Source organism: Pseudophryne corroboree, chromosome 1, assembly GCF_028390025.1.
Source record: "Pseudophryne corroboree isolate aPseCor3 chromosome 1, aPseCor3.hap2, whole genome shotgun sequence".
NCBI classification, from domain to species: Eukaryota; Metazoa; Chordata; class Amphibia; order Anura; family Myobatrachidae; genus Pseudophryne; species Pseudophryne corroboree.
Window position 1 is genome coordinate 407,958,358 of NC_086444.1, and position 13,076 is coordinate 407,971,433.

General features: G+C 43.7%; 1 protein-coding gene across 1 annotated transcript; it reads left to right on the top strand.

Moving 5' to 3' along the window:
* The first annotated feature begins 5,856 nt into the window (after nucleotides 1-5,856).
* Nucleotides 5,857-12,340, top strand: LOC134891204 (putative nuclease HARBI1). The gene is made up of 5 exons (XM_063913523.1): nucleotides 5,857-6,105; nucleotides 6,191-6,563; nucleotides 6,872-6,893; nucleotides 8,200-8,736; nucleotides 12,234-12,340. Exons 1-3 carry the CDS (start codon nucleotides 5,964-5,966, stop codon nucleotides 6,873-6,875), a joined length of 519 nt encoding a protein of 172 aa, XP_063769593.1. The 5' UTR covers nucleotides 5,857-5,963; the 3' UTR covers nucleotides 6,876-6,893; nucleotides 8,200-8,736; nucleotides 12,234-12,340.
* Nucleotides 12,341-13,076: the final 736 nt, after the last annotated feature.

Genomic DNA, 13,076 nt, shown 5'->3' on the forward strand with positions numbered 1-13,076 from the left:
TCAACAAATTAACACTTTCCCACCCCTTCCCACTGATATACATGCACGGATCTCATGGATCCGTGCATGCCTATCCAATCACGGCTCAAAAAAGCAGGTCTGTTTTTTTTTAGCACTTTTTTACGAGTTGTATTTTTTCACGGCAGTGGGTTTTTTTTTTGGGCTTTGCACTTCTTAGTAAATGACCGAGATTCATACTTAAACAGCCGCGTTTTGACCGATGGTGTATTCATTCGTATTTTTTTTGTTGGACTTGCAAAAAAATACGAATGGCCTCATCACTGCCGTGATTTCTGCTTAGTAAATTACCGAGATGACCCTTTGAAGAAAAAACAGCATCTCGGTCAAAATCGGGACCTTAGTAAATATACCCCAATGTGTCTGTTTTTAAATAAAGCTTTGGGTCTTTAACTCCTATTCCCTCACTATCTTTTTCTCCTCCTCATCACACCGCTTGTTGATATGTCTGTGTATTGATATGGGGGTAAATGTAATAGGGTGTGAGAATCAGAAAGTGAGAGATTTTGGTAAGAGTCTCCTGTTTTTTTAAAGTGGCAATCATTTACATGGTAAAATCAAACTGGTTTTGCCATGTTATTGATTGCCACTTTAAAAAATACAGGAGAATTTTACCAAAGTTGTTCACTGTCTGATTCTCACACCCTATTACATTTCCCCAAAGTGTCTTATTTATTCACCCACCCCATATACAGTCTGAGGGGTTGATTCAATTCGGCAACTTATGAATAGCGACGGGAATTAGCTCCCGCCGCTATTCAATTCAGCTCCAGTTAAGTCGGCGATGGCCCGTTCTCGCCGACTAAACAGGTTGAATTGTCGGGAGAACGGGCATTCTCCGACTTAACTCCCCGACGCGAGGCTGATTCCCGACAGAATCAGCCTCGCGCCGGCCGCGAGGCAGCACTTTTGCCGGGTTTCTTCTCTCATCCCCGGGGATGAGAGAAGAATTCCCGACAATTGCGGGTAACTAGCAGCTGAATTGAATAGCGTCGGAAGCTAATTCCCGGCGCTATTCATAAGTTGCCGAATTGAATCGACCCCTGTGTTTGTCTTTCAATACAGCTTTGGCCTGTGACATAACACTCCCTTATCCTCTCTATCGTTTTACCCCATCACACCCATTGATGGCCCTCATTCCGAGTTGATCGCTAAGAGTCATCGCATCGCAAATGTCCGAAATGTAAGTATCTGCGCATGCGCAAATGCGTGATTACGCATGCGCGAAGACATACGTACGACAACTGTGCAAAATTACTTTGGGAAAAAAAAGCCGTAACTGCCAAACGAAAACGAGGAGTGGCGTGGGCGTGGCGGAGGCGAGACTTCGCAATGCTCCGACATGGGCGTGAAAGTGGGCGTACTGTGTGGGAGTATGCAACTTGCAATGGGCGTGTTTTTCGCAAATAAACTTTGTCGCTGTTAAAACTAACATAGGAAACCGTAGCAACATTCACGCAGCAGCAGAGTAGGTCTGCAGTTACTCTACATTTGCGAAGTACTGGTACAAGTGTGTATGCAGTAATTAGCAGTTAATTGGAGAGCACATTCATCTGATGTTCAATTACTTGTTAATTACTGAGCACATGAAAGTTACCAACCAGCAATTGACTGAACACACATTACATGTTTATTCTACTCACATATTAATCTCACACACTGTGAAATAAGGTTGTTATTTGTGTTTAACTTGGTGTGTAAGCATTGTGACGAAATGTTTTAATGTGTGTTAGACTACTAAATACAAACAAGTTACATTTTTATTTAAAGTTATATAATTCTGCAACATTCTGATTAATTAACCAACACCCACATAATGCCGCATACACTATGTTTTATTTTTAAAAGTCACAATAATATATGTTTTTAACATCTGTCAATGTTTTCAATGATGTCATGTTGTCCAAAGATATTTTATCAAGTTGTCGTGTCTGTTTTATTAATATGGACATTAAAGTGTGGTGCAAAACATACCTTTTTTAACATTTTTGTTTAATTTTAAGGAGAATTAGCAGATTGGTCACCAAGTGTCTATATGTTGACCTAATCTTTTGGTAACTAAGATTTTGCTAATGCATTACCTTCAAGAAATTGCACACATTTTTTTTTTTACATTTTTATTACAGTAATAATATTATCCAACATTTAAACATGGCTCCACATGAGTCTCACAGGCAGAGATAGACCAAGCACCAAGCAGATGGCACTGACAAAAATTATATTGCAGAACTCAGTACTCTGCAAATTTCTGCTTCTGACAAAAGTATCTTATAAATTCATAAATTCAACATATTTCACACCCTGCCACACAAAAATTTGACACAAACTGAGAAATAATTAGTATCCACCACACAAACACAACAATACACAGCACACTAGTGAGAGGAAGATGGCTCTGTTGTTTTTTAAAAGAAACTCACAGGCTACAATTCCTCCAAACAGAAAAAAGTCATTTCACTAAGAGGGAGTGATCCATTCTGGCCACACAAGCCAAGTCCAAAATAACATAGAGGCAACTACAAAAACATGGGTGCTGCCCATCTGGAGAGACATCACTTTCTTCTTTTTCGCCCCGCCTGAGGCTGATCTTCTTTGCTTGGTCTGCGGAGTGACCTTCGTTGGGCCTGCCCAGTGTCCTGTTCTTCCTGGGCAGGGGCAGGGGAGGGAGCCGATGTGGTTGGCTCTCTGCCACTGTGGGCAAGGGAGACAGCGATGGCCTGGAGCCCTTGCAAGATGTTAGTTGCAAGGCTTTGGTTTGAGGAGGCCAGTTGTTCTTGGGCCTGCCTGATCTCTGCCAGACTTTGGCAGAGTTGAGCAACACCTTGCTCAACACAGGTTCGGATCTCAGTGAGCCGGACAGTTATCTGGCTTACCTCCCGGATGACCCCGTCTTGAAATGTGTTTAGGCTCTCACCATACCTAGCAATTTCAAGCAGGATCTCCGGGATAGCAGAGGGTTGGGTGGGGGGGCCAGTAGGAACCTGCATAGGTGGGTTTTGTTGGCCCACACTGGCAGACCCACTAGGTCCCTCCACCTCAGCCTCAACCACATAACCGGCCTGTGATTCAAACTGTTCACCCCCCTGTGCTGTGTTTTGTGGCAAGCAAATAGAAGAATGTGTGGGGGAAAAGTTGGAGTCAAAATTAGTTTAAGATTATTAATACAGTTCAAATTTCAGACAAATACATGTGTAAACTTACCTTCCAAGTCATGTCCCGTCAGAATCTCAGGCAGGTCCGTGTCCATATGAGACACCCCTTGGCCCTCCTCATAACTCACACAGGCCATCGCCATCTCCTCCAAGTCAGTAAACTCCACAGCGACAGGTGGTCCCCCCCCTGTTGCCCTTGAGGCATTCCACTCCGCAGCCCTCTTTGCCTTCAGGCGGGATTTGAAGTCGGCCCACCTACATAAATATTGTGAAAGAGGGAAAAAGTTGAGTCTTCTTATTGTTCAAAGTAAATATATAGCACACATGTTCTGCTTGTGTTTGCTAGACATAACATGACATGTAACTACATTTTTTATGCAACTTAGCACAGAAAAAGGATTGTCAAGATGCACTTACCGTCGTCTCACTTCCTGTGATGTTCTGACGACAGAGCCAACTTCATTCACAGATTTTGTGATGTCTCTCCAGATGCGTTCTTTGGAAGCAGCCCCCATGTTTTTGGGGCCCCTATGTATTTTGGACATGGCCTGCGTGACCAAGACACGCAACTCCCTCTTAGTGAATGCAGGCTGTCTTTTTTTCCGTCTGGAGGTAGCCTGTGAGGTTTCTTCAGGTTGGTCATCTCCATCTTCCTCCTCACTAGCAGCTTCTGTCTGCTGTGTTTGTGTGGCTAAAGTCAATTCTCCCTCAGTTTGCTCACTATGTGTGTGTGGCAGGGTATCCACACTCAATTGTTGAGGTTCAGAAGCAGAAATTTGCAGAGTACTAGGTCCTGCATTAACCTCCGCAGAGGCGTATTCTAACAAGCGCCTTTGACACTCTAGCCGTTGTTTCTGCAATGCCATCTGCTGCTCTGCAATGCGGTCTATCTCTGCTGCGATTTGCTCACGAGAAGCCATGTTTGTGATGACGTGTGTACGCCGAGGTGTGTGCGCTTATATACCTACGTGCGAGTCGTTAATTCACACAGGTGTACACTGTTATTCTGTTGAATGATTGCACTGCTTATTTAAGGGCCTACTGTGCATGCTGTAAGTGTTGGTAGTTTGGCGTTTGAGTTGTTGGCTTGTGCGGGAAGGTGATAGTGGAATTGGCAGAGTGAGTAATTGTCAAGCATACCTTTGTCCTTTTCTTTGCGTTTTGAATATAGACAGTGGCATTTTTTGTGGGTATTTTCGTTTGTGAGTATTCTGTTTTTTTTTTTTTTTTTTGTGTTGGCAAGTTTTTTTAATACATTTTAATATTTTAATTTTTATAACACATATATATTTTGCAAGTCCATTTGTGAAAATATTCCCGTGCTTCTTTGTTTTGACTGTCATTAGTGTTCTCTTGTAGGAGTTTACTTTTTGGTGAGAAAAAGCAAATTTTTTTTCGATTTTGGGTGTGGTCCACAAAAACAAGACTTTATTTCTTTAGGAGCAGGTAAGTGTCGTTGGCCTGTGTTGGAGCTTGTTTGTTGGAAGTGTCTGTATGCTGTTTTTGACTGTCATTTGTGTTCTCTTGTAGGAGTTTATTTTTTGGTGAGAAAAACCAATTTTGTATTCATTTTTGGGTGTGGTCCACAAAAACAAGACTTTATTTCTTTAGGAGCAGGTAAGTGTCGTTGGCCTGTGTTGGAGCTTGTTTGTTGGAAGTGTCTGTATGCTGTTTTTGACTGTCATTTGTGTTCTCTTGTAGGAGTTTTTTTTTTGGTGAGAAAAACCAATTTTGTATTCATTTTTGGGTGTGGTCCACAAAAACAAGACTTTATTTCTTTAGGAGCAGGTAAGTGTCCTTGGCCTGTGTTGGTGCTTGTTTGTGTTTGTTAAAATTATTTTTTTTTTTTTTATTTAAAGTTTGCTAAACAAAGTGTTTGGGTTTTCCAGGATTGATCTGCAAAGTAGTGTTTGTCTTTCCTGGACTAGGTACTAAATTTCTTATTTTTTTGGTTTTTTTTTTTTAATAAAGTTTTTTTGCATTAATATATGTTTTTTATATCCAAATATTAAATTTAGTTTTATTTGCTTTTTATTTTTGCATTTTGGACATGAATTCAACACAGAAAAAATGTACGCTCCTGCAGTAAGTTGACACCACAATTGTAAAAACAGTTATTGTGTAAAATTTTGGAAAACTTTGAATTTTTTTTTTTTTACATTTCTTAACATTCTCTCCAAAAAGTGTGTGATGTCAATACATATTGCGGCAGAAGCCCTACCTCCCCAACCCACGCCAGCACTCCCACCCCAACCGCCAGCCCCACAACCACAGCCGGCTCCTCATCAACCAAGGCAACGGAGGCGTGCTAGGCCACCAATTTTCAGAACCCGTGTCAGACTTTTTGGGATGCCAGATGATGTGGTGGTGCGTAGATACCGGCTGCCACCACATCTAATCCTAGACACTCTCTCCATAATAGAGAGTGATCTGGAGTCTGAAATTCGGTATCCTACAGCAATACCACCATTGACACAATTCCTTGCAGTGTTACATTTTTTGGCCACAGGATCATTCCAGCATGTGGTTGGAGACCTGGTTGGCATGTCGCAGGGCCAGTTCAGTAAGGTCCTGCGACGTGTCTGCCAGGCTTTCCTCAAGCGTTTTAAGCAATTTATTGCTATGCCTTTGGATGTTGGTGCCCTAGATGTGGTGAAGCGGCAATTTGCGGAAGGTGGGAGTCGCTTCCCACATGTTATTGGGGTTGTGGATGGCACACATGTAGCTATTCAGCCACCAAAACATAATGAAGAAATTTTTAGAAACAGGAAACTGTTTCATTCTCTGAATGTAATGGTTGTTTGTGGGCCATCCCTCCAGATCCTTTCCCTGAACGCAAAGTTTACTGGAAGTTCCCATGATGCGTATGTCATTAGACAATCAGGGATATGGCAGAGATTAAGATCAAGTCAACGACCAGACATGTGGTTATTGGGTGAGTTGTTGCTCAAATATTTTTGAATAAAAAAAAATTAAAATTTAAAATTTTAAGATCTAAATTTTTGCTTTTATTCCAACAGGAGACCGTGGATATCCTTGCACCCCCTGGCTCATGACTCCTTACCGTAATCCCAGGCCAGGACCACAGATGGCATTTAACTCCGCGCTCACTGCCACTAGGCAGCTGGTGGAGCGCACAATTGGTGTCCTGAAAGGGCGGTTTCGTGTTCTCCACCGCACTGGTGGCGACATCATGTATTCGCCGGAGATGGCAAGTAAAATAGTGGTCCTGTGCGCAATACTCCATAATATCGCGGTAAGGAGTAGTGTAGAGCTTCCTCAGGCAGAGGAATTGCCTGATGAGGAGCCAGGGGTTGTGCCACGCTTCGGTGGGGGGAGTGTGACACGGAGGGGGAGCCAAGTGAGGGCAAGAATTGTAGCAGAATATTTCAGGTATAGTGTTTATATATTTTATATTTGCCCAAATAATACAACACAGTATGCTTCTGTTTTATAAACCATGATTTCAATTTGTATGATCTTGTAAAGTGATTGGGTACGGATTTTGTGGTGTTGGAATGTGTAATTGTTTTTGGTTCAAAATACAAAAACACGTTAAGCTTACAATGTTTATTTTGAAATTTAAATACTGTAATGTTGCTAAATAGTGTCCTTATTTGTTTTATATCATCAAATCCTGATTATGTAACCAAACACACAAACAAATGATACTGAATGTTTCACACTTTGTGACTGTCCAGCTGAATTATCACACGAACTGTGGTGAGTACACAGATATGTTTAGTATTTGTAACTAAAGTCTGTGTCTCTGTGTGTGTTTTGTTTGCTTAAATTTGTGTACCAAACATTTTCGCTTCTGCTATTGCGTTTTTACGCTCGTGCCAAATAACACTCTGCTTTTCACAGCATTGCAAAGATCAATAAAGTTAATAGAAATGACAACATAGATTTTTGACCAATCACATGCTAACAGACACTATAAATATATGCCCAAATAAGGAAAACGCCATTGCCATGATGTGTGCAGCACCGTTCACCAGGCGGGAGCTCCGCGTGCTGGTTGCGGTGATGGACCGCCGCGTAGGCCGCGTTGGGCGCTTCATCCCCAATCGGGTGAAGCGCGAGGCCTACGCGGAGGTCCGCCGCCTGCTGCGGACGCGAGTCCGCAGCAGGCGGACAATCATCCAGCTCGAAAGGAGGTGGAGTGATCTCCGTAGGCGGACTCCAGATTTGTTGGCGGAGATCCGCCATCAAATCCGTGCGCTGCATACACGAAGTAAGTTACCTTACATAAGTTTTTTGCACTAAATTGTGCTAATGTGTTATTTTCCAATTTTTGGCCTTCCGTAATTTAAGTAACAATTGTTAAATACAATGAGCACTGCAGGGGAAGCATATGTAACATGTGCAGAGAGAGTAAGTTTTGGGTGGGGTGTGTTAAATCAGGTGCAAAAATTTGCAAGGCTAAAATAAAGCTGCATGTATTTACCCTGGCCATAATTTTAAATTTAAAAAAAACAAAACACTCTCTCGGGACATGTTATATCTGCCACCCCTGCACTGCACATGCTTTTGGCCAATTGCCTACTCAATACCTGCTGTAAACCCCTTGGATTTGCAGACATTTTACAGTAAGTGGTAGGCTAATTGCAACCTGCAATGCCCTTTTATGGAAATTAGGACACTGTGTGTGGTTAGGTAAAACAGTACTGACTGTAGCAAAGTAACACCAAACAAGTGCATGTTTACAAAAAATAAGAAGCAGGCAGGAAATTAATCCACAATACTTGATCAGTGCAGGCTATATAATAAGGTGCCTTGAATAGTAATCTGGTGATGTTGCTGAGACCAATCACTATGACTCAATTGCCTAGATTAAGGAATGAGCTTCAAAGTTAAATTTTAGACTCATTTTGTTTGCTGTGGCCAACATGAAGAGGATCTTAACATGTTTGCTTTTCTTTGGAACAAAACAAATAATTTAACAATGAACAGAACATTGATAAAACAAATTGATTACTATGTAATTTATCATGTTTGAACAATTTGAACAATATTATCATTCTAGGACAACAACAACGGCAAAACTCCCCACCCCCTTCCCCTTCTCACTCCCCCTCCCCTTCTCACTCCCCCTCCCCTTCTCACTCCCCCTCCCCTTCTCACTCCCCCTCAGCTTCCCAGTCCCCCTCAGCTTCCCAGGCCCCATCAGCTTCCCTGGCCCACTCCACTTTACATTCCCCTTCTCACCACACCTCTCCATCTCTTTCTGGGACCCCTTCTCCTCCTTCCCATACCCCTTCTCCTTCAAAATCAACATCACAATCTGAACCACCCTCACCCTCTATTGCTTTAACTTTTTCTCCGCCCCCCTCGCCCTCTCAATCAGACCCCCCCTCTGAAATTGCGGACCAAATCCAGCCTCCTTCCCCCATCCAGCCTCCTTCCACAATCCCTCCTCCTTCCCCAATCCCTCCTCCTTCCCCAATCCCTCCTCCTTCCCCCATCCAGCCGCCTTCCCCCATCCAGCCAACATCCCCACCAAGTGAATGGGCAGAGGAAGCCCCTGCCGAACGTTCCGGGAGTCTGGATGTTGCCGTGGAAAGTAAGTATATTTTAATTTTTAAAAAAATGATTACCCACTTACACTTACAATGCCAAAACATGCAGTGTTGTACTGTTTGAATTCTTGGACCCTGGAAAAATATTTAAAAATTTCATCATGGTGTACATGTTGCCTTTACATATTTGTGAGTGTCATTATATGTACAGTGTGTATGTGTGCAATGTTTTGTGTGTCCACTCTAGGTTGACACTCATTAGGTAGCCAGGGTTGCCAGGAGAACAGGGTTTATATGTGTTACTTTTTCTGGGAAACAGTTAGACCTGAGTGGAGTTTAGTATGTTTGCCTTTTACACTTGGGCCTGTGTAGTCTGAATATTTACACTTAAAAATCACATGCTTCACTTTGTTATGCAGCCTAATGACACACTGTTTTTTTGTGTGAAAGTTACATTCTCAAAATTAATAAGTGTTCAAGTCAAACATGTTTGCACTTATTTAGTAAGGGCAGCTTTCATGGAGTGTGGGAATGCTATGATATGTTGGCCTTCTGAAGATGTGGATATGCAGTGTGATGATGCAGGACCAACCCACTAAAAATACAAAACAAATAAAACAACAAATGGGAATGAATGCCAACATGGTGTCACACTGACGAAGATGGTAGTTATCTTTAACATGGGATGTCGGACATAGCAATCAATAAGATTATACTTAAAAAATTGGGATCCACTTCTACAATATAATAATCATATTTTTGCTTGATTGCTATGGGCAACGTTCCATCTTAAATATAACTCACATAGTAGCAGTGATCGCAAAATACGCGCTATAGCGCGTTTTTACGCGCTACAGGAAGAGACGTACCCGGTTTTAAAAAATGAGCGGGTCCCATAGGACGCGCTGTGTATCACTGCACCAATAGGAGACTCTGTCTTCCCATCCAATCACCGCCGCGCCTCCTCATCCAATCGCCGCCGCATCTCTCTATCCGCATGCACCCAGAAGGCCCCGCCCCCTACACCGCGCACACACATCACACCGGGGGCAAGATGCTCCGCTGAAGCTGGTCTTCTATAAGTCCTCTTGTGGCGGTGCGGCCCGCCTCCCCCCCCCCCCCGATCACCCGCTGGAGCCTCAAGGGAGCCGGACCGAGTGAGGACGCCCCCCCCGCCGATCACCCGCTGGAGCTTCACGGAGCCGGACAGAGTGAGGACGCCCCCCCGCCGATCACCCGCTGGAGCTTCACGGAGCCGGACAGAGTGAGGACGCCCCCGCCGATCACCCGCTGGAGCTTCACGGGAGCCGGACAGACAGTGAGGACGGCTCTGCGGCGCGCTACACACTGTGCTGCGGGGATGTTGAACGTCGGTGACCGGGGACTGTGCTTGCTGTGCGGAGGGGTGAGCTGGACTTACGGTGGCGGCAGGGGGGCTGTTCATATCGGTGGGATGGCGGAGATGGGGGCTGCATGGCGCCTGCAAACAGGTGTTAAACGCAACATTTTTGTGGTATGGAGTGGGGGTGAGGCGAGAGGGTGACAGTGCTGCTGGTCTCTGCAGCATACAGGACCCTTGATACAACCACTGGATTCGAGTCATGCTGCCTGTAATTTATGTGCTGACTGATCAACTTCAGTGACACTCACTGTGCTGTCTGCCTTTGTTGGTTACTGCTGGTTGCTGTTGGTTACTGCTGGTTGCCGCTGGTTACTGTAAAGGCAGCCAGCACAGTGAGTGTCACTGAAGTTGATCAGTCAGCACATAAATTACAGGCAGCATGACTCAAATCCAGTGGTTGTACCAAGTGTCCGAAGTCGTCATCAGGATGTTGGCATTTAGTATACCGACACCAGCATCCCGATCGCAGCAAAGCCGACAAGAGTGACGAGTGCAGAGGGTACCCTAACCTCCCATCCCTAACCCTCCGTTTCCCGCAGCCTAAACCCAACCCACCCCCTTAGTGCCTAACACCTATACCCCCCCCCCCCCCCCTCTGCAGCCTAACCCTCCCCAACACCATATCCTAACCCCCCCCCCCCCCCTTCCCACTTGCACGCTAAACCAGTGGCGGCAGTGCATACTTCCCTTCAGGATCCTGACTGTCAGGATATCGTTGCCGGGATCCTGATCACCTCTGGATGCCAGTGTTGGTATTGTGGCTGCTGTCAGGATTCCGGCATCGGTATTACGGCTGCTGGGATCCCGACAGCCAGGATCCTGAATGCATACTTCCGATATGATAACAGCCCAGCAGCATTGTCACCCTCCCTCCCCCACAACACTTTTGTAGTGTCTAAATCCAGTCTGGGGCTCTATTATAGCGGCACCATAAAGCCATTACATATAGAAAATGTATTATTTAATAATGTTGTCCTGTTTTTTAATCATATAATTGTTAAGTGCTCTACCTGGCGCAATGTGAATAATGTGCTCTGCCTGGCGCAATGTGAATAATGTGCTCTGCCTGGCGCAATGTGAATAACGTGCTATACCTGGCGCAATACGTATAACGTGCTCTACCTGGTGCAATGTGTGGCGCAATGTGTATAACGTGCTCTACCTGGTGCAATGTGTGGCGCAATGTGTATAACGTGCTCTACCTGGTGCAATGTGTGGCGCAATGTGTATAACGTGCTCTACCTGGTGCAATGTGTGGCGCAATGTGTATAACGTGCTCTACCTGGTGCAATGTGAATAACGTGCTCTCCTTGGCTCAGTGTGTATAGGAGGTTCTACCTGGTGCAATGTGTATAAGCGGCACTACTGTGTGGAATAATGTGAATTGGTACTATTATGTGACCACGCCCCTTCCCCACGAAGCTACGCCCCTAAAAAATTCCAGCGCGCCTTCGGCGCGCACTGTCACAGTTTTCAGTCTCAGTGCGGGAGAACCAATTCTCTTTCTGCCACAAGGTCACCAAAATGTCTAATTACATCTAAAGTGCGGGGTGTCCTGTATGCTACACAGCCCAGCAGCATCGTCACCCCATCCTCCCCCTTGCACCCCTTTTGTAGTGTCCAAATCAAGTTTGTGTTTTTATGTTTGAATCATTAATAAGACTAATTAAAACCTTCATTCCAATGGGACCCAGAAAAGGACAAGTAGGACCCCAATTTTTAAAAGTGAGGGGTCCCTGGGACCCACTTTTTTTTGGTCTCAGCGCGATCACTGTAGTAGTAAATGTAACACATGGTCTGGAACACTTTAAAATCTGATAAAAAGGCTGAGCAGGCTTGTGTGTTCTGCTAATGATTGTACCATAAAACAGGCAGGATGTAGTAACTTTGCCATTAAAGCAGGCCTGTCCAAACTGCGGCACTCCAACTGTTGAGAAACTACACATCCCAGCATGCCCTGACACAGCTTTGCCATTCCCTGACCACAAAACTGTGTAAAGGCATGCTGGTATATGTAGTTTCACAACAGCTGGAGTCCAGCAGTTTGGACATGCCAGCATTTAAGTGTGCTTTGCGCCTTGCTTGGCTAATAAGTAATGTAATTAAGTTATTAATGTTTGTGTTGCATCTTAATTTCAGATGTTGCAGTTGGAGATCCCACAAGTTTTTCAGGGATACTTTACACCATGCGCCAACACCTGCAAGGAATGATGGATTGTGTGGACCATTTGCAAAAATTTGCTTGACTTGTATTCTTTGATTTGTAAAAAAAAAAAAATATTAACAAATACAAAAATAAAAAAGTTGATTAAAGTTAACCGGGTGTTGTGTTTATTAATGCAAAAAAGGATCAGCAGATTGGCAGGCAGAATTTGTTTTGTACAAAAAATTACACACATCTAACGTTACATTTTTACCAAAAAAAAAAGGAGATTATTGTGTTAAGAAACATGTAAACACCTTCATTCACAAACAACACCTTTAAAAATTAAAAAAGTGAAAAAAAAAAAAAAAAAAATTTTTACACTTTGACATGTTGATGGCCAATTATGGCAACAAAGTGTTAATTTTTTTTTATTCTCACACTTAATTGTTTTGGAACATTATCAATCATTACACTAATTGGGTTCGTAATTGAAAAGGGCTTGTGGTCTTTAAAAGGAAAGGTGTCATTGCACTTAATAGGCCAAAAAAACATTTTTGTGCGTTTTACCTTAAAAGTGTGCACTTTTACGCAAAACTTTGTAAATATACTCAAACTTAGTATTTTTACGATTAAGTATGTGTTATTGCGATGATTTCGCAATGCTGCGATGGTTTCGCATTACTGCGATGTCATTTGGCGTACGCCCACTTTGTGTAATACTGCGTACGAATGTGCAAAAATACGTTGGGGGCGGAGGTTCGCATATTTACTACATTAACGCAACTTTGCGAATATGTTGTGCGACCGAAAAACTTAGCGAGCAACTCGGAATGAGG

Coding starts and splice junctions, on each gene's coding strand:
- LOC134891204 (XM_063913523.1), top strand. CDS start 5,964: ATGGTTGTTTGTGGGCCATCCCTCCAGATCCTTTCCCTGAACGCAAAG. Junction 6,106..6,190: donor ACCAGACATGTGGTTATTGG/GTGAGTTGTTGC, acceptor TTATTCCAACAG/GAGACCGTGGATATCCTTGC.